The sequence below is a fragment of the Akebia trifoliata genome, chromosome 14 (assembly GCF_017979445.1).
Source record: "Akebia trifoliata isolate Shusen 1 chromosome 14, ASM1797944v1, whole genome shotgun sequence".
Taxonomy (NCBI): Eukaryota; Viridiplantae; Streptophyta; class Magnoliopsida; order Ranunculales; family Lardizabalaceae; genus Akebia; species Akebia trifoliata.
Window position 1 is genome coordinate 3,132,408 of NC_141388.1, and position 19,751 is coordinate 3,152,158.

The 19,751-nt window shown below is 34.4% G+C and overlaps 2 protein-coding genes across 8 annotated transcripts; one reads left to right on the top strand and one right to left on the bottom strand.

Moving 5' to 3' along the window:
• Positions 1-609: 609 nt before the first annotated feature.
• On the bottom strand, positions 610-9,022 carry LOC147385532 (protein ABSCISIC ACID-INSENSITIVE 5-like). Of its 7 annotated transcripts, none has more exons than XM_086424702.1 (6): positions 8,623-9,022; positions 3,268-4,346; positions 1,828-1,899; positions 1,708-1,737; positions 1,338-1,396; positions 610-1,072 (listed from the first exon to the last, which is right to left on the bottom strand). In XM_086424702.1, the coding sequence occupies exons 2-5, from the start codon at positions 4,225-4,227 to the stop codon at positions 1,376-1,378; spliced, it is 1,083 nt and encodes a 360-aa protein (XP_086280828.1). In that variant the 5' UTR covers positions 4,228-4,346; positions 8,623-9,022; the 3' UTR covers positions 610-1,072; positions 1,338-1,375. The 7 variants fall into 7 exon arrangements, with proteins under 7 accessions (XP_086280828.1, XP_086280829.1, XP_086280825.1 ...); XM_086424703.1 differs by having other exon boundaries at positions 610-1,082; XM_086424699.1 differs by lacking the exon at positions 1,338-1,396 and having other exon boundaries at positions 8,623-8,714; positions 8,797-9,020.
• Positions 9,023-15,362: 6,340 nt separating this feature from the next.
• On the top strand, positions 15,363-16,239 carry LOC147385533 (RmlC-like cupins superfamily protein). Its single transcript, XM_086423818.1, has one exon. It carries the CDS (start codon positions 15,378-15,380, stop codon positions 16,041-16,043), a length of 666 nt encoding a protein of 221 aa, XP_086279944.1. The 5' UTR covers positions 15,363-15,377; the 3' UTR covers positions 16,044-16,239.
• Positions 16,240-19,751: the final 3,512 nt, after the last annotated feature.

Consider the following 19,751-nt stretch of genomic DNA (forward strand, 5'->3'; position numbering starts at 1 on the left):
CTCTTCCGGGTTTGTAGAATACAGTGAACATCCATTTCTTTGTGTGTCAAAGAGAAGTAAATAAAAGCCATTGAAAAATTCGAAAAATTAAAAGTATTTTAGAAATTGTCTGAAAATGGACCAAGTCAACTAGGTTTTTGTTTTATTTGATAAACATCTTTTAAAAAAAATAATTAAATAATAATTTGAATATTTCCGCAGCTCCTGAGTAACCCACATTAATAAACAATTATAAATTGAGTTAAATGGTTTATCCCATCTAAGAGGAGACTCTTATTTGCATTAATGGAAGACGAGAGCCCAAATATGACTTTAAACCGTGGTAGTATGTCTTCGGTTAGAAAATGCAGAGAAATCCATCACACAAACACTACATAAATAAATAAACAATACTCATTCCAAGTCAACTATATCATCACATTGAGGTAAAGAGATTTTATTGTTGGGCCGTGAAGTCATTGACTTAAAAGCCAGTAAATTGGCCTTGCGTCGGACATTTGCCTCAACCCAACCTTGCAAACTTATATCTTGGAATCACTTAAAAGCACAATCATTTATGTGCAATACCAATTTTCATTGGCCATCTTCCTTTCTCTTCATCATAACATATTAAACTCAAAAGGATTACTTTCTATATAGAAATAAAAGAGCCACTATCGTTGGTACATTATTACTCATAAAACTACTTAAGCTATGCCATTTCCATGTGACCCTACCAAGTATACACACACACATATATATATATATATATATAGAGAGAGAGAGAGAGAGGGAGAGAGATAAAAAGAACTCAAAATCCTTACAAGCAATGCATTTATCTACCCATGCATCTCCCACCTGTACAAACCAGCTGAAAACCGAAGATGATTGGTTTATGATAAAGACAAAAAAAGGACTGCATAAACAGTTTTAGCTAGACCAGTAATCTCTATCTTATTATCACTTGCCAAACCATCACAGGAGTTCTTCCTCTCTTTCACTTGGGTGTGCTCGAAGTCCTCCTCAGCAACCTCAACTTATCTCTAGTTTTCTGCACCTTTGTTGGAGGCTTCTTTTTCATCTCCTCTAGCAGCTGATACGAGCTCAAAAGAAGAAAAAAAAAAGAAAAAAGAAGAAAGAAAAAAAGATTGAGATCAAAACTTGCAAGCCATACCATAACATAATTATAAAAATGTGAAGTTTATTTCTAAAGAAAAATACGTTCAGTTTTTCTTTGGAAGGCTAGAAGGATGGTTAGGGTTTTGAACCTATGTGTTCGTATTAACATGCAGTGAAGCTTAGGGAAGAAATTCATGGGGTGAGAAAGTGTCACATATTAACTTGCAGTGATTATCTACCTACTAAGCCGGCTAATAAGCGGTGGGAGTCCCCCTAGTCAGACGTAAGTCCAGACACCCTGGTTATAAAAAAAAGAAGAAGATGTAAATACTACCAAGCTGGCTGTCCGTATGTATGTCAGCGATAAATAATTTTAAAGCAAACACAGATTTTTAGTCTACTATGTATGACTATAAACTACAATTAGGTGACAAATGATCTATTAACGAGTACAAGTCACCTCATTTCTCAGATCAGGCATCATAACATAGGTTAATTTGCGTAAAAGATGGCTTACGGATCCTAATCGTTTGTGATATGGGAAAATTTCAAAATCAGAAGAGGAATTTGCAAGAGGGCCATATAAAGGATATGTACGACAATAATTACCTCTAGCTTCCTTTTCTTCTCAGCTTCTTCCTGTTTCAGCTCAAAATGTAAAGCAACAATTCTATCAGTATCAATAACAAAGAAAAGAAATTTAACAAGTCTTATTAAAATTTTGCTTACCAAAGTCTGCTTGAGGTGAGCATTCTCCTCTTGGAGCTGGTTCAGTGCTGCTTCCAGCTCCACTGTGTATGCCTGTAGATGTGTGAGAGGAGATTCACTAAAGCATGAAACAGAATTTCATGGGTTATTGGGTGCACACTTTTGTGTCCACTGACCTATAATGTTTGATCCACCCCTTTAGACCCACACATCATTTGCCTGATTGGTGATTACTATCATCGAATTTGAGCATTTTCATTGGTTGATTTCAAACTCATGAGAGAAAAATGCTCGTGGTCAGCAAGCCCACAAGTGTTCCCAAAAGAGTTTGTACAAAATACAAAAAAAAAACCTGCATGCAGTCAGCTAGCTACCTAAATCCTGGAAGAAACAGACAATACCTGCATTGCATGGCCTTTCCAATAAAACATAAAATCATACCAGCAAGCTTAGTTATTAATGTCTACGAGTGATGACACCATGGATCTGGGATCAACTCTAGTTGTCACCGAGGATTATTGATTGATCTCATTAAGAGCAGGTTTATCAAAATATTTTCACTCAAAAAATGTAGTGAAAATAAAATTCACTTTTGTTTTTATTAATTTTGTTTTGAAAAAAAAAAATAAAATCTAGAAGAAATTTTGAGGCCCAACTTCCAACTACCTGACCTGGGGTTAGAAAATTCGAGAACAAAAAATTTAAAATTTTGGTAGGCAATAAGACTCATGCAAATGATTTTCTAAGAGCATGGATTTTCCCACATGAGTTGACATAAAACACATGGGAAAGTCTTATATTCTAAAGGGTAAATTACTATTTCCTGATTAATTTTTGACGAATTAACGAGTTTGGCTACGAATTTTGAGATTTTAAAATGACTATTTCGCAGGTTTAAAGTGACAATTTCGCAGAATTCATTGCACATTCACGTTTTGATAATTAAAATGAACACTGAGAGAGAATTGTAAATTTGTCAAAAGTTTATCACGTTTTCTAAGTAATCAGGAAATAGTAATTTAGGATTCCCTAAATTAAGTCATCAAGTCACATTGCACGGCAAAGATGAGAAAATATTCTTTAGGATTCCCTAAAAGAAAATAAAAATAACCACTAAAATGCTGTACAGGTCCCTAGGAAAAATTAGTTTTCACTTTTCAACTTCACTCCTCTGTTTGACAGAATGTCTCAAACCATGTTTTAGGTTATGGGAATGTATCCCTCTGGGTTGAGATGTCAGGGACTTTCAAGGAAATTGTATCTTTAGAAAAATGTTTTAAATCTCTAAGAAACTAGTACTAATCACGAGGAAATGTATGTTTTTACTCTTATCCAAACCGTCTGTTTGATAAGAGATCCTCAAACCGTCGGTTGATGGTAGATAAGTTCCATCTCTTTTTTCAGCCTTTCGTTGGACACTTCTAGAACTTTCCTTCTCTGCCTAAGACATATTATACATACCTGTTTCCTGGCACGTGACCTTGCAGCAGATTCTCTGTTCTTGATCATCCTCCTCTGTCTCCTTTCCACAACCACTTCTACTGGACCGTCTATAATCCTTCTCCTCCCCCTTATCCCTCCCATTTCCAAACTGTATTGACTCACCGAGTTATCCACCTGATTCGTACACATCCCGTCCGACGACACCGGACTCACTGGCGACCCTCCATACCCAACTCTCCTTCCGAAACAAACATCGGCCGGAAAGCCACCGTTGGTCTTCCCATCCCTTCCATAATTCAAACTCTTATCGGCCACCACACCACCATTCTGTGGTACAGTATGGTACACTGGAATTCCACCTGAAACACCATTCCCGGTAATCCGATGATGATCGGATAATCCAATACCGATACCGAAGTTGGGCCCACAAGCTTCTCGAACAACTCCTGCTTTTATTAAGAAATCCTCTAAAGTCATCTCTCCAAAGGTGGCTTGGCGAGAGGCAGTCGTTCCTGAAGTAGCAGTAGTAGTAGTTCCAACTTTGTTAGGGTTCTGTTGCTCCTCCTGTTGTTGGTCTCTTTGGATTTCGGACCAAACCTCTTCGACTGTTTTTTGGCAGAGTGGGGCGGGGAGAGAGAGTGAGCCTTGACGATGTAAACTAGGTTGGGTGACGAGAGGGGTTTTGGTCATCCGGGTCGGGTCATCTTGATCTAATGATTGTAAGAGTTCCAGATGATTAGTAGTAGTAGTAGCAGCAGCAATAGTAGTGTGGTGGAGTGCTGCTTGGTTTTCTTCAGCAGTCCATATGTTGGAGAGGAACTCGTCCATGTTCATGGATCCGAAATTCTTACCGTTGTCGCATAATGTGTTTTGAAACTCGTCGAGTGTGAGAGAGTAGATGGAGGATTGTCTTACCAGTGAAGTCTGGGTCTTTGGGGTTTCTTCTGGTTTGATGAGAGTTTCTAATCTAGAAATCATCGTTTTACTTTTAAAGGAAAAGTATGTATGGGATTTGGATTATTTTTTTTAATTTTTTTTTGGATTCAGGGACCAGGAGAGGTGAATGTAAAGTATCTTTAATTTAGTGATGTCAGAATCTGCAGGAAAAGGGACAAAAGAAGAGAAGTTAGTTCCAGAGAGAGAGAGTCTAGATACATTGCTTCCGTATTAAACGAGAGAGTGATAATTTCCAACGGTGTTTAATGCATGACAGTAAATTTCTTTCTTGTTAAGGGCACACGTTAAAAATGGAATAAATACACTTTGAGAGATTATATTTTGTACCAAAAATGCTCTTTAAAAAGTTTTTTTTTACCAAAATGCCATCAGATGGTTATTCCCAAAGGTGTATTTCACATATGCCCTTAGGCCCACGTTAAGGGAAACTCTAGTCTCACTCTGAAGGTTGGAGCTCTCCATTTAAACGAACGGCTGAGATTGGAGAGTACACTTTGAGGTTCAAAATAAGGTGAAGGAAAATGCTGGAATGACACAAAGGTGACACAATGAAAAGTATATACGGTTATGTGCATGCCACCGCATCATTGTGTCACCTTTGTATCACCCTAGCATTACTCGAAAGTGAATCCTTAAAAATATTATACTAATTGGTTGTACTAAAGTGTGACTTAAACTCAAGACCTCTTCTTTTTTTAATTCTTAGATTATTCGGATTAATCAAGTGGGATAATTTTAAACCGTTAAAAGTTAATTCAAGGAAAATTGTTAAAAGTATACTAAACTGTGACTTAAATTTAAAACTTCTTCCTCTTTGAAGGGAGGTCTTGACCATTGTGTTCAATACTTATTGATTGAAGAAAGATTCTCCAAAAAATTATAAAAATAAAACTTACAAAGAAATATATCATTTGAATCTAGACGGATATAAGGATGAATTTGTATCTGACCTGAATCCGATTTGGGTCTAGGGATATCAATCCATATGCAACCCATTTTTTAATTCAGATACATTTGAATGAACCAAACCCGTTAAATTCGAATTCAGACCACTTAGATTGCTGATAAAATCAAACCCATTTGAAGCCCCATATACACCCCACGAAGTTGAAATAACTCACTATAAATCTTGTTACAATTTTTTAGACATTTATTTTAAAATGACAAAATTGTCTCCATTAGTAAGAAATGATCATAAATTTATAATAAAATAATTTTATTATCCAACTGTGTTGGTCAAAAAAATGTTATTTATTTTTAAAAGGGTAAATTTCCAAATAATTAAAAAAAAATTGATATTTTTGAAATGTTGCTAATGTTGACAAAGTCATGTAATATTAAAAATTTGATAATATTTTGTCAACATTATGTGGTAGTTGTGTCAACATTAGCAAAATTTCGAAAATATTGAAAGCTTTTGTAATTATTTGGGAATTTACCCATTTGAAAAATGAAAATCGTAATTTATAACAAATGTATTTGTAGATTTTCTGATTTTTTTTTTCTTCACATTAAGTTCTTAACAAACAAACAAAAGTATAAAAAAGAGATACTAAAAGATTTTTTACATTTTGAGTAATACTTCTTTTTTAAAAAAGTACCTATTAATAGCTAAAAAAGTTAAAATTACCCGACATAACCTTTATAGTCTCTTTTGTGTTGTTTGACATTATTTAAAGGAAGATGGTGAAAAAGAAAAGAAAAAAATTCAAGAGCTACCATTATTATCAAATTATAATATTCAAATAACATAAAATTATTAATAAGTAAATTAAAAATGAAGGGTATTTTTATCTTTTATAATAACTTATATATTAAGGATGATGTGTGTATAAGGTAAAATGTGTTAATGATCCTACTCCTACATGTGTTAGTAGTTGATGTGGCCCTAATGATAAATCGGTCTAAGTAGAGCTCAAGTGTCACCAAGACCATGTAACCAACTAATGTCTACACCTCTAAACGGGGAAGTTCGTCTACAATCTAGACATGTGGAAACGTCTGACCCAATATGTTACCTAGAAGTTACTTATAAAAAAAAAATGAAAAAAGATATGTTACCTAGACGAGGTATGATTCTAGAAGAATTCTTTTCATGTAGGACTCATAGAGGAGATCATGGAGTAGATAATGATTATGGAATGTTTTTTTCTACAAATGAATAAGAGATACTTATGGGAAGGGACTTCTTAAATCTTGGTATATGTAAGATCTAAAATCCTAATTAAAAAATTAATTTGGATGTCGTATATTATCTGACATGTATCATATCGGTGTCCCAAATTGGGACAAGCTCAAAGGATCGATCGATACAGTCAAGAATTAGAGGTGAAGGAAATTAACCTCTACATTGATCAATATCATTGTATTCTATAATAATCATTTTTGTAATGTTAATCAATTGTGGGTAAAAAATAAAGTAACCTTGTAATTAAAAAAGGCATGATATGACCACATGATCATGGTATGAATAAACACCATAAATAATTTTATCATATAATGTCATTTTATTATGAAGTGTCATTTTGTCATAAAATCACTTTGATTGGTCTATTTGCACTTGCATTTCTGCTCGGTACCCCACTTTCTTCTATACAATTAAATTCTAAATGTGCTTTAGGTGGGCACAATCAGCACTAAGGGTGGGTGCAAATTGTTTGGCCCAATCACCTATGTCTATTCATCACATGCCGGTATTGTAATATCACAGTCCCTAAGCAAAATTTTCTAAAACGTGATCAACTTTTAACAAAATTTCGATTCCAACTTACTCTTCATTTTAACCCCAAAATATGAAGCGTGACGTACACAGGTTTTTTAAAGTGAAGATCTTTGAGATTCTTTTCCAAAGTGAATCTAACTGATTTATATAGTGACGATCTCAGTAACTTGTGATCTCACAGTTCTTGTTTAAGAATTAAAATGAACTAGGGGCTGAAATCGGAATGAGTCGTCCTGGAGTGACCTTAGCGGAGAGATAGGGGGACACTTGGCGGGCGCATGTTCATAAATGCATTTTACTCATATCTAGAAGAAAATGCATGTATGGGCATGTGTGCTACTACTTCAAGATGTCCTCCGTTGAAGTCACTCCAACACCACTCATTTTTTTTTTACTAGCCGAGTGTTCGGACTAGCTTGTGCGCACCACGACTAATCTCGGGGAGGACTACCACAACAATCCACTACCATGGCAGCACCACTCATTTTGTTATATTCTCAGGAATTGGTAATTTACCTAAAATAAATGTCCACCGAAGGTAAAATTTGTATTGAAAAAAGTAAAAGGTTTCAAGAGAGTTAATTTCAGCTTCAAGGGAGAATGTGTAAATACTACTTTAGTTGGGGTGTACTTGGTAAAAGGGCCATTAAATAATGGTTTGCATGTTTTGTCGGCACTTATGGGAGAAAGCAGAAAGAGTACTGGACGTGGTCCTTTTCACAGATTCGTATACAAATATCTCGAATTCAAACCCTCAATTCATTGCCGAAATTAGAATAAGTAGGCCGATGTCAAATGGGTTAACTTTCCTCTTTTGGTTAAAGAAGGAAAATACTGCAATGACATAGAGTATTTACTGCGATTCTCACAAGTCTGACGTGGGATGTGTACATAATCATAGATGTATTTCCTCGCGATACTAGTAAAAACCATCTACGGTTATGAATGATGTCCACGTCAGAATTGTGAGAATCACAGTAAATCTAGTGTTACCCCAGCACGACTCGTTAAAGAGAGCAGTGGCATCGTTGTAAATAAAGATTAAACACTTCCTCGGAAAATGGTAGTTCCCCACGACCCAACTACCCAAAAGAGTAGTACTGTAGTCCACGATCCATACAACGGTGGTCCATCAGATTTGTGAATCGAGAGGATCATAGGTGATCTAGGACGAAGAGATGACGTACTACAGGATTATCCTAGGGAGGACGTTAGTACTTAATACTTCTCTAATTAGAGATTATCGAAGTCGCTTTCAATTAATCCCAACCACAACATAACATATATTCTATATTCAAACATCAGAATAAATAATCAATCGAGATTTCCAGAAAAATTATAAAAAACAATGGAAGTAACTATTTATGAAATCGGAAAATACAAGAAAATAGTCAGAATAGAAATCTAGAATTTATGAGATTTTTTTTTTTTTTGGGTGTGATATTTAAAGTTAGAATTGATTCCAAGGAGATTTCTGGAAGAACAACTAAAGACTTGAACAAACCAGACAAGAGAGAAGATTTTTCACGAAAATAACATGAAATCGATCATTTTTAGATGAAGATCAACTTTCAAATTGATTAATATTTAAATTCCAAACTAGCTAGAGTAGACAAAAAAGTAACAAAATCATACCAGAGAGATTTTTATAGATTAGGAAAAAAAAAAAAAAAACTCTAAATCAAGATGATTACCTGAATATGATCTTCATGTTAAGTGGTAAGAGTAGGAATCGGAACACTCTCTGAAGCTTTTTCCCCTCCTCGAAAGCTCAACAAACTTTTACCTAAAATTAATAAATAAGATCCTCAAAAGAAACACTAACTATAGAATACAGATCTATCGTTCAAATTCGACAAGTACATTGCCTGAACTCTCTCCAATAAAGTCTATTTCATTGAAGAAACCAGCTCTAGGTGACCGCCATTAACGAAACCTTCGTAACTAAGGATTCGCAGAGAGAGAGAGAGATTCTTACAGTTTTGGCTTAGCTAAACCACATTTCCCTCATTTTGACCCTTTTAGACAGAAAGTATTCCTTACAGTCTTGGCTTTTCCTTCTTAGAAGTTCTTCCTCTCGACATGTGGTATTGTGGTCCCACAATTTAGGTTGTGTAAATTAAAAATCGGATTTTATATAAAAAAAATTCGGGTCCGCTATGAATGCAGAATCAGCCATTGTTTGACACGTTTGTACCAAGTGTCGCAGTGGGGTGCTGTTTGCCGGTCTCTCCTCGACACGATTTCATGCATTTGTCTGGAACATGACGATCACGTGCACTTTTTTTTATGTTGACGGATTTGCCCTTGTTTTGTATCGTGATTACTTTCATTCATACTCGAACCACTGATTTTTAGTGAGAAAAACAGCTTGCATTGTTGAAATCCCGATGCCATCAAGACGATTGGGGACATAGAAGTCGTTAATGAAAGGTTAAAGGTTATGCTCGTCTTCAAACTTAAAATTTTCATTCGTAGATTCTCAATGGATCGGATCAGGTCCAAAATCTGATTAGATCGTATAGCGTTGGATTTGGTTCAATTATTTGGGTTTCAACAAGTGATCCAATTAAAATAGGCAAGTTCTTTTTTATTTAGGAAGCTTATTTATAATTTATATATTAAATGAGATTTGATCCAATTTGATCTTGATTCCATTGTTATGAGACCGGATTTGGATAATATCAAAAAACTCAATCTCAACAAGGGCTCAATCCAACCTGGGGTGGCTCAATGGCAATTTTGAATCTAATAAGTGGTGAGAGTCCGGAGGTTGTGTGTTTAATATCCAATATAAGTAATATTTCCTCAGGACCACTTGCGAGGGTGTTCCCGCATTGCAAGTACTTGGGGAGAGTCCCATGTGCAAATTGGTCTAAGATCAATCATGATCCGGTGAATACCCAATCCCCTAATCACACAAGAAGATCATTTTCTTCTACTATGCCAAATTGAGAACGTGAGATTGAGACAAGAGATTATAAATATTAAACATATGATTATTTACTCATCAATTAATATTTGGAGCAAATGATCATCGTCGAAATGCATATACAACCTTTATGCATGTGTAATTTGTCGTTATTCAAATTATTTTATAGAGTGATATTAGGACACTTTGTTGATATGATTATACCCCAAACTTCTTTACTTTTATAATCATTGAAGGAAGTGAATTATTGACATATTTTTGTATTAGTTAATTTTTTTAATTATAAAAATATTCATATCACCAATGATAAACTAACACTCTTTGTATTCTCTAATGAGACATGTGAACAGAATCATAAGTCATTTTCCTTGTGTATCCCAAAGAATAAGATCTATGATTCTATGCATTGCCACGTCAAAGAGGGTACTAAAGGGTGCCAATTTATCACGATTCCATTTGTATATATACTAGTAGGTGACATGTGCAAATGGACATGTTAATAAAGTTAAATTGAATAGCAGAGGTACTTTTGGTCTACCAAATTTTGATGCCAGTAACAAATGAACAAACACCTATTTGGCCATTTCTCATTATAATAGTAAAGATATATATTAAGTGATACTATGTCGCAATACATTTTAAAAGCAGATTATATACTTAATATTTGTAGGAATTTCTTAAATTAATTATGAAGAAAATTTTAGCCTTATATAAAAGCTACTTTTTGTAATTCATGTGCAAACACATGCACTTCCGCACGATAGTACCATGACTAGTAATCATCCAACTATAAAATTATACCTGTGGAGACCATTTTTGTCCTGCCGTTTGATGAGGACACGTGTCTTGAAATAAATATTTACCGAAGTTAACCTGTAATCTGATTAAAGTTAAGAGCAATCAAAAGAAATCTGGCCTTACTCCAGATTTGTCAAGAAGAAAGTTGTTAACCGAACCCCAAAAAAAAAAGTGCGCAAGTCTCCACGACGAAATAACTAGTGCAGTAGACATGGATTGACTCAAACCCACATATCATATCAGTTTGATAAAATCTGAAAGGATGGTTAACTCATGAGTTCGGACTCAAAGTCTCAAGTATAATAAGACAAGAAATTTAATGTGACCAAAGCTCTCTCATGCACTAAATCTCTACATTTAATGTGATATCAATAAGTACGTATTAATTTGAGGGGGGTGTGACATTTCTTGATTCACCCACCTCCAAACAATGAAATCACATCAACTCAACATTAAATACGTTGAGGTACTACTAATCAAACTCAAGCATCAACATGGAAATAAAATGCAAGGGAAGAAATAGCAACCTCCGTCTAGTTCACCCCATGTGACATTACACCTGGACTAACCGTATCGTGACAGTTGTCCTAGTGTTTGAACCATAAAATCTCATCTCAAATATTAGAGGTACAATGTAAAAAAAACCTCTATTTGACGGCCCAAGGCCGTTGAATTTCATAAAATTTGATGGACTAAGGCGTCAAATTTTTAATTGTCAAATATTCATTTTCGACAGACCGAAACTGTTATATTAATGGAGGATGGAGAGAAATTTGATGGTTTTAAGCCGTCGAATTGGGGATTATCAAAATTTTCAACGGCCATAGGCCATCAAAATTTGCTTTATAAAACTTGAGGGCTTTGGCCCGTTGAATTTTTCTGTCAAAATTTTCAGTTTTCACATAGCCGCCGGGGGGGGGTGTGTTTTGAAAAAATTGATTACATTGATTCCAAGAAATTTTTTTTTTGCTACAAATACACTATTCATCATCTTATCTACAAAGATCTTTCATTTTTTTTCCTTTTTGATCATCTTTATTACTTATTTAATCTTTGGAGGATCTTCGGCAGGCACCAAACCGATGCCTCTTCCTTCTACCGTTCTTAAGCAAAGAAGAATTGAAAAAAAGTTTCTTGATCAAGATCAACATCATCACCAAGGAACAACACCTATCTCGCGGAGTGGAAGCCTCCACATCACCATATGCATTTAATGAACTATAATTTTTTACAATTAAATTATCACACCATTTATACGATGATTAGGAGAACCGAAAGCAGAGGCTTAGACTCCAAACAGAATGGTAGAAATATTATAGATCATGGGCAACTGGTTTTTGGGTGCTTTAGAAATCAATCCCAAAACCTAAAATAATATTCAAGAATAGAATCAGAACACAAACCATGACTATGGAAAAAAAAAAAAGGCATATTATAACCAACAAAAAAAAAAATGAAAAAAATGAATATATATTATTAGACTGAGCAACTCACATTCTTATGGCCCACTCCTTGATATCATGATATACACCAAAAGTCATCCTAATGGGTGATCCAAGTCGTTGGATTCAAGCGTGTTTTCCATCGTAGGGTTGTAATCAACCCGTAGACCTGGTAATAAAGAGAAAGGAGACTGCGAGTCAGGTTGCAACCCAAGTTCCATGACTGCAGAAACCTGAAATGTAACTATAAGTTCACATATTGAGCTTTGGTTTACAACTATATATGGACCTTAAACTAAATAGCTCAAGTAGGGGTATACCTTGTTGGAGCCCGATGAGCCCATACATTAAATGGACATGGATTGTACCATTAGGCCCAGTGATTTAATCTGTTCCAGTAAATAATACAAATTTCTTTTAAATAAATAATCCTCAAAGCCTTAACCATTTTTTTTTTCCTTTACAATTTTTAAATGGGTTATTAACATTTCTCTCCAATAAATACCCTTAAAAAAGCTCTCTTATGTATTCTCTTAGTGGAAAAAAATAATTTATAATCATTGTTTACTATTCTTTTTGTAAATAATATTTTTAGATTTTGAAAAGGATTGTGGTCTGTGGACTGATGAAAAAGGACTCGAATCCTAACTGTTAAAACACGATTTCTAATAGTCAAGATTTATCTTAGGGATATGTGATGTATCCTCTGTGTACAAATGATATCCCAATACTTATAAAAAAAAATTCCTTTGAATAATAACAACAAAACCTTTACTATTTTTTGAATTAGTAGACAAAATATTAATACTTTTTAAGGGTTTTATGAGAAGTTGTGAGGAATTTGAGATGGAATGAATTTGTTTGAGAAAATATAAGAATAGTTCCAATAAGTGATAAACTAAGAGAAAGTCTGTTGAGATGATTTGGGCAAGTTTAACAAATGTGGATTACAAACCCACTAAAATTTTCTAAAATATTGGAAAGTAATGTTCAAAACATTGTGAACTAAGATAATTTTGAATGTGGGCATGAACTCACTTTCAGTAGTGGAAGATGTTCCCCTATATAAAATTAATGGAAGAATCCGATTAGTTTAGACGAATCTAAATCTTGGGGATGATACTTCGGTAACGATGGGGATGGAAGAAACATAGTCGTGGAGCATGATTTAATGTTGGGACGTTAAATTATGTTATTTTTAAAATGATTATAGAGTTCACCTTTGTTGGGTAAAATCTTAAGTGTTTCTCATACATAATGCTTAAGTAGTTGGATTAGTTGAGGATGAACGAAGTTCTAAATAAGCTTGGGGTCGAAGCATGTTAAACAATCAATGGCGCTTCCTTTTGTTTGTTGACGAGGGTGAATCAAATCCAAACCTAAAGCACGTCGTTGGATTGCATCATCCAACGCTTGTATTGCACACTTGGGACACTTGGCATTATAAGACACTCGAATGAGACAAGCGTAGGTAGAAGTGGAGCTAATCCTCTTTCCTTCATTCACAAGTATTGAATGATGAGAAAATGACTAATCTATCCCTACTTCCCAGATACGTTCCTGTAAACTTTTTAAGGACTATTATGACATGCCCATGGGTCATGGTCCCCATAATGTCTAAGGGAAGCCTCTTCTAATGCCACATTTACACGGATATGGAAGGAGTTCGATTCTTGAACCCCACATTTTATTGGTCCATGTCTATTGAAACACCGGAGGAAGTCATTGTTTGAGTCACGTGGACAGTTATGATGATCGAAATGATACCTCATCCTTCTTGGATTTGTGGTATATATATATATATATAAGGTGGCGTTCTTTTGACAAAATTTTAATATTTCTTAAAATTTTGTGCTCTACATCCATATTCTTCCCAATCAATTTTGGGTGCTCATATGGATGTGCGGCCAATAGATAATGGTCATTCCTTTCATGTAAGCTAGTCAACTTGATTGAAGTTTTGTAAGGTTGTCAATGAATAATGATTAGATCAAATCAAACTCGGTTTATTTGGGATCAATCTTATAAAGAATTTTGTGATACATAATCAATCTGATTCTTGTTGGGTCAAATCTTTATTGCATTGGTTCGATTTGGGATCAATCTTATAAAGAATTTGGTGATCTAGAATCGATCTAGCTCTTGTTGGTACAACTATCAATTCAATGTTGATTTGGTACCAATTAAATAAAGATTGGATCCAATACTGATCCAATAAGTATCAGATTAGATCCTTATCGGATTGGATTTTTATCGGTTCTCAATATTAAGGATCTAGATCCAATTTATTAACAATCAGATCAGATCCGAATTAAGCCAAACCTGATTTTATATACAAAATCTAAATAACTTTTATATATCTCAACAAATATATAGTATAATTTATATACTTTCTAAGATAGATCAAGACATGGTTGATCCAGATATGATCAAATAAGATATCGAATTGAAAACTTATTGAATAGGATCCATCTCAAAATCCAAAATATCGATCTAGACTTGAAGTTATCAAATCAGAATGGATTGGATTTTGGGTCTGGTCCGATCCATTGACAGTCCTAATTGTTGGGTCAGATTTTTATTAGATTGGGTTTTTATCGAATCATAGTCTTGACATCCAAATCCTATTCAATATATAAAATATGGAAATAATTATACATCATATATCTAAATAAAATATATAGTATAATTTATATATTTTCTCATATGTTATTGAAGATGGTCTTTATTGGATTGGGCCCTGATTGATGTAAATCCGTTTGTTAGGTTATCAAATCATAGCTTTATCAGACTTTCCCAAAAAACAAAAAAACAAAAAAAGCAAAAAAACAAAAAAAGTCATAGCCTTATCAAGTTTCCTTCTTATTGTAATCCAAAGCCAAAAAAACAAAAAGATAAAATTAAAAATAAAAATCCTCATATAAGAGAAGGGATCAAATTTCAAATCTGACCTAATATATTAACAAATCAAATGTTTCTTGGGGTTGAATCTAGCACTTTTCATAATGGGCTTGAGTCCATCATCAATGAAAATAACTTTAAATTTATAGGCCCACTATGGCATGAATGGACGAATAATTTAATTAATAAATATTTTGGAAGGGTATATCAACTTTTTTACTATATGGAGATTATCCTTTGATTTTTTAATGAAATAATGGGTAAATTTCTTCCAAAAGGTAGGGAGAGTTTAGTAATTTCATGATATCTAGTTCTATAAAAACCCATCTCCATTCTCCATTCTTCACCGTTACAAAACAAAACAAAACAGAAAGAAATGTCTCAGAAAATGATCGTTCTGTTGGTAATATTTCTTCTCGATTTCCATCTAATCTCAGCCACCGATCCAGACCCGGTTCAAGATTTCTGCATACCCAACACAAAACCCGGCTTGATAAGAACCGCCCGGTTCGCTAACCTCCCTTGCAAGAACGCATCAGAGGCCAGCGTTGAAGATTTCGTATTCTCTGGTATAAAGTCAGCTGGAAACTTCATAAACAATGGTTTTTCGGTCATATCTGTAAACCCCACAATCTTTCCAGGTCTTAACACACTTGGAATGTCGTTCGTCCGTGCGGATCTCGAGGTTGGTGGCATAAACGTTCCACATTTTCATCCAAGAGCGACTGAGATTGCGTTTGTGTTAGAAGGAACGGTTTATTCTGGTTTTGTAGATTCTGCAAACCGGGTTTTTGCAAAAGTGATTGAAAAAGGAGAAGTGATGGTGTTCCCTAGAGGTCTGTTACACTTCCAAATGAATGTAGGAAATTCTCGAGCAACAATTTTCGGGAGTTTTAATAGTCAGAGTCCAGGAATGCAGAGAATTCCAACTGCATTATTTGGAACTACGATAAGAGGAGAGCTTTTGGAGAAGGCATTTGGTTTGACCGCTAAGGAGATTAGTAGGTTGAGGAATAGGTTTTCTCCCAAAGAATTGAGATAGAGAACGAAGGGTATTTTCATCATTTTCTGAGACATTATGAGTACTGGGTACGGAGTAGTAAAAAAAATTGAGTTTTTATTTTTTATTTTTATGATTTGGTGGATAATATGGGTTGATTTTGTTAATGTATTTTTTTTTTTTTAATTTTCTTGATGGGTTTTGTTAATGTGTACCCAACGACACGTTAAAGTGCAATAAATACACTTTGAAAATTGGAATCTGAATTTTTTTTTTCTTTTTTAATTTAGTCTCCAAAATACTCTTAAAAATTTAATTTTTAATAAAATAAAAAAAAAAAAAAAACTTCAGATTCCAATCTCCAAAGTGCATTTATTACACTTTAACGTGTGCCCTTAGGGGCACAAGTTACCATCATGTACAGAGCTTGCTCATATTTTATTAAGTAGTAGGTGTGCTTAATCATTTTTAAATCTCATAATTGTCTCGGGGGGCAATTTGTTTAATTTGTGGATCCTTAATTAACTTAAACGGCAATTCTGTGGGACAATTAGGATCATGATCCTAAGGGCTTAATCCTACAATTCACTTGGTTGATATATTGAAATGCAATTAATAGGTCATGAGTTCAAGTTCAACTCATCCAACGACAATCATCCTACGTTGGGGGTGCAAGATTACATAATATCTAAAGGATAGAGATAGATGTGGATAAAATCAATCTCTATGCCCGGGATCTTGTTTCCCACCAACCAGGGTTGAAGCCAAAGACATCAATCCAAAAGACAAAATGAGGCCTTGAAAGAGTGTTAATTTGGAATTCACCTCAAACGTATAATTGAAAGATAATGGGGGAGGATAAGCGTGACCCTAAAGGATTGTGCAACCATGATAGGCACACTCGTAATGAAGAACTCAATAATTAAACTTCATAAAAAAAGTACGAGGCACAAATCTATTTAAAGAAGTTTAAGTGCATTATTTTAATTATTTTCAATACACATGGCTTAATGCCATTGGTTCATCAACTCAACACGTAAATTTCAAAATAACAAATATCTGTTCCATTGCAATGACTTAAAACATTATAAAATCTCTAATAGATACTGTAGATACAAAAACTTGCTCTACCTTGAGATACTCATAAATTGTTTGATTTCTTTCTCTTGTGTTCCTAGGTGTACGCCTGTAACAACATCTCTTTAACGTTCAAATCAGAACTTTAGTAAAAAAAAGTAGTGTTGAATTTAAAAGGGGAGAGAATCACATACCTTTCAATGCTTTTATTCAGGTATTTATAAAAATGAAATCCTAGGATCCCTCATAATCCTCTTTCTAAATTCATCCTTATCCGTTTTAGTAGTTTCCTTCCATCAGGAATGTATTTACCCCTCATTTCATGTTTATTCATTCTTTCTCTGTAAGGATCTTCTCTTGTCCTCACAAATTCTCGCTTTCATTGTATTCGAATCCATGATTTTTCGGGGATTCATTTGACTAAATTTCCCCTTGATTTATACCATCAGAGCTCCCAAACTTCGTCCTTCCGTTAATTTGAGTTTCACCATCATTCGACCATCCCTATTCGATTGAAACTTGGAAGGTGAACCTCGATGCTTTCCTTTCGTTTGTAATCTCAATGTACCACATGTCATCCCTTGATTCTTTAAGAAAAATATCCTCCACAGACACCACATTGATTTTCTGTATCAAATAAGGATATCTGGACTGTCGAGCTATTCACATGAACTCTTCATTTAGTTTTCAACGGCATTCAAGCTTTATAAAATAATTTTTTTTGTTAATTAAGTTCATCCATTTTCATATAAAGAAATTTAATGGTGTTGAGTATAGAGATACATTTTAAGGTGACTGTGAAATTTCACATTATAGGGAACATATTGTACTTGAGGATTAATCCTAGTGAATTAAGCATGAAGGATGGTAATTCATTGGTTCCATAGCTCCTACAAAATTAGTTTTAGTTATAGAGTGAATGTTTTAACGGTCCAACCGGTCTCCATTTCTAATTGACCATGACTCATCCAAGATGGCCAAGACCGATGCTTTAATTAGTGCAATTTATGTTTCCTTTTGTCCAAATAATAATGTCAAGAGCAACAGAACTCACTACACGCTATCATTTCAAAGTGAGGTTGAGTTGTAAAGTTTGCAAAGCCATATTACTACTCTTAATCTCAAGTCAGAGAAGTGTGCCTTAGTGAAGATGCTAAAGCTGCAAGCCATCATGCTTCCCACACGAGGTCAGTCAATGGAATGGGTTGGGTTTTAAATGGATCGATCTTAATCGGACCCAAAATCCTAGCCCAAACATGCTTGTTTAATGATAGCGTCAGGTTTCGTTGGGCCGAAAAATGAAATGTCTGGTTCCAAGTTTGCCTCGATCCACATGTATTTGGGCCTATTTATGAATTGGTCCACAAACTTCACATGTAAGCATTTAAAAAGGAGTCGTGTTGGAGTGACCTCTAGATTGCACCGCATATTGCACATCTTGAAAGTGTGTAGGAACCATAGATGCTTTTCATCAGCATTATTCTTAGAAAAAATGTATAATAAATAAGTCATCGGGACTACGTTGGGCCACCCAATGATTATGATGGACTTTGTCCTATCTTAACTTAGGTATAAAATGAGTTGACTTCGAAACGGCACGAGGCTTCAAAATTTTAAAAGAACCCTCCTTGTTACAAGACACATGGCATTTTCAATTTATTTTGCACCCTTTCATTTCTATCAAAATTTAGAATACTCCTTGGAAATGCCCCATGTAATTCAAAGGAGAGGGCTTCTTCCCATATAGAATAAGAGAAATTCATAACCCACAAGCATATACTTTTCTTTGTTAATGACCATTTGTACCTCAACAAGTCTAGTTCATCACTACTGAAAAAATAAAAATGAAAAAGACTCAAAATAGACTTAAATTTGTTAGTTGGCAAACATTGAGATTGTGATCAATAAATCACTGAGAGTATGTAATTTATTACAAGTAAATGGGATGGGCCTAATCCAAAGTCAAGCCTGCTTCACATCGATCCAAAATTTAAATGAAACCGCTTATATTATTCAAAACCCATCCTTGGCAGAAAAGGGCAGGATGAACAGGGCCCAACCATTGACAGTCTTAGATATATTCAAAATTCAAATAGAGTGCGATCCGCGGGTTTCATTGTTTAATGAAAATAGGTAAAATTCAAATAGAGCATGAACTGAATGGTCTGCAAATAAAATAAAATTCAGACAGACAATGATCTTAATGGTCCCTTTTTCTATTTTAAAAAAAAAAAATTAAATTAAATTAAGTCCATGAATCTGAAATTAAACACTACGCTAACTTCTGAGTTTCACTTCGCTTTTTATTTATTTTTCCTAGAATCACATGGTCTGTGCACTGTTTTCCACATTTACCATCAATGAAAGATTGTGCTTAATTCCTATCCATTGGATTCCGAATCATATGGCGATCAAGCCATGCATCAGAGGCAATTATCATTATTTTATTGTCATGGAAATAATTATTATGTAAAAAATTCTAAAATCAAATTAAGTACAAAATGGTGGCCAGACAATTTTTTTTTTTTTCCCTCGCAACTTTGTATAAAACTTTAAAGAGCATTACTACAGTGATTACAACAAAGAATCCAAGTTGCAACCGAGTGTGAAGAAAGCCATCCATTGTCCTCGAGTGTATAGCGTTGTATCTCGAGAAAAAAAATCTATGGTTTT

Bases quoted from the DNA above. Each gene is read 5' to 3' on its own strand.
- LOC147385532 (XM_086424699.1), bottom strand. From the start codon at position 4,227: ATGATTTCTAGATTAGAAACTCTCATCAAACCAGAAGAAACCCCAAAG. The intron at 1,900-3,267 runs GTATGTATAATA...ACACATCTACAG, and splicing joins GGTCACGTGCCAGGAAACAG to GCATACACAGTGGAGCTGGA. The intron at 1,073-1,707 runs GTAATTATTGTC...AGCTCGTATCAG, and splicing joins AGAAGAAAAGGAAGCTAGAG to CTGCTAGAGGAGATGAAAAA.
- LOC147385533 (XM_086423818.1), top strand. From the start codon at position 15,378: ATGTCTCAGAAAATGATCGTTCTGTTGGTAATATTTCTTCTCGATTTC.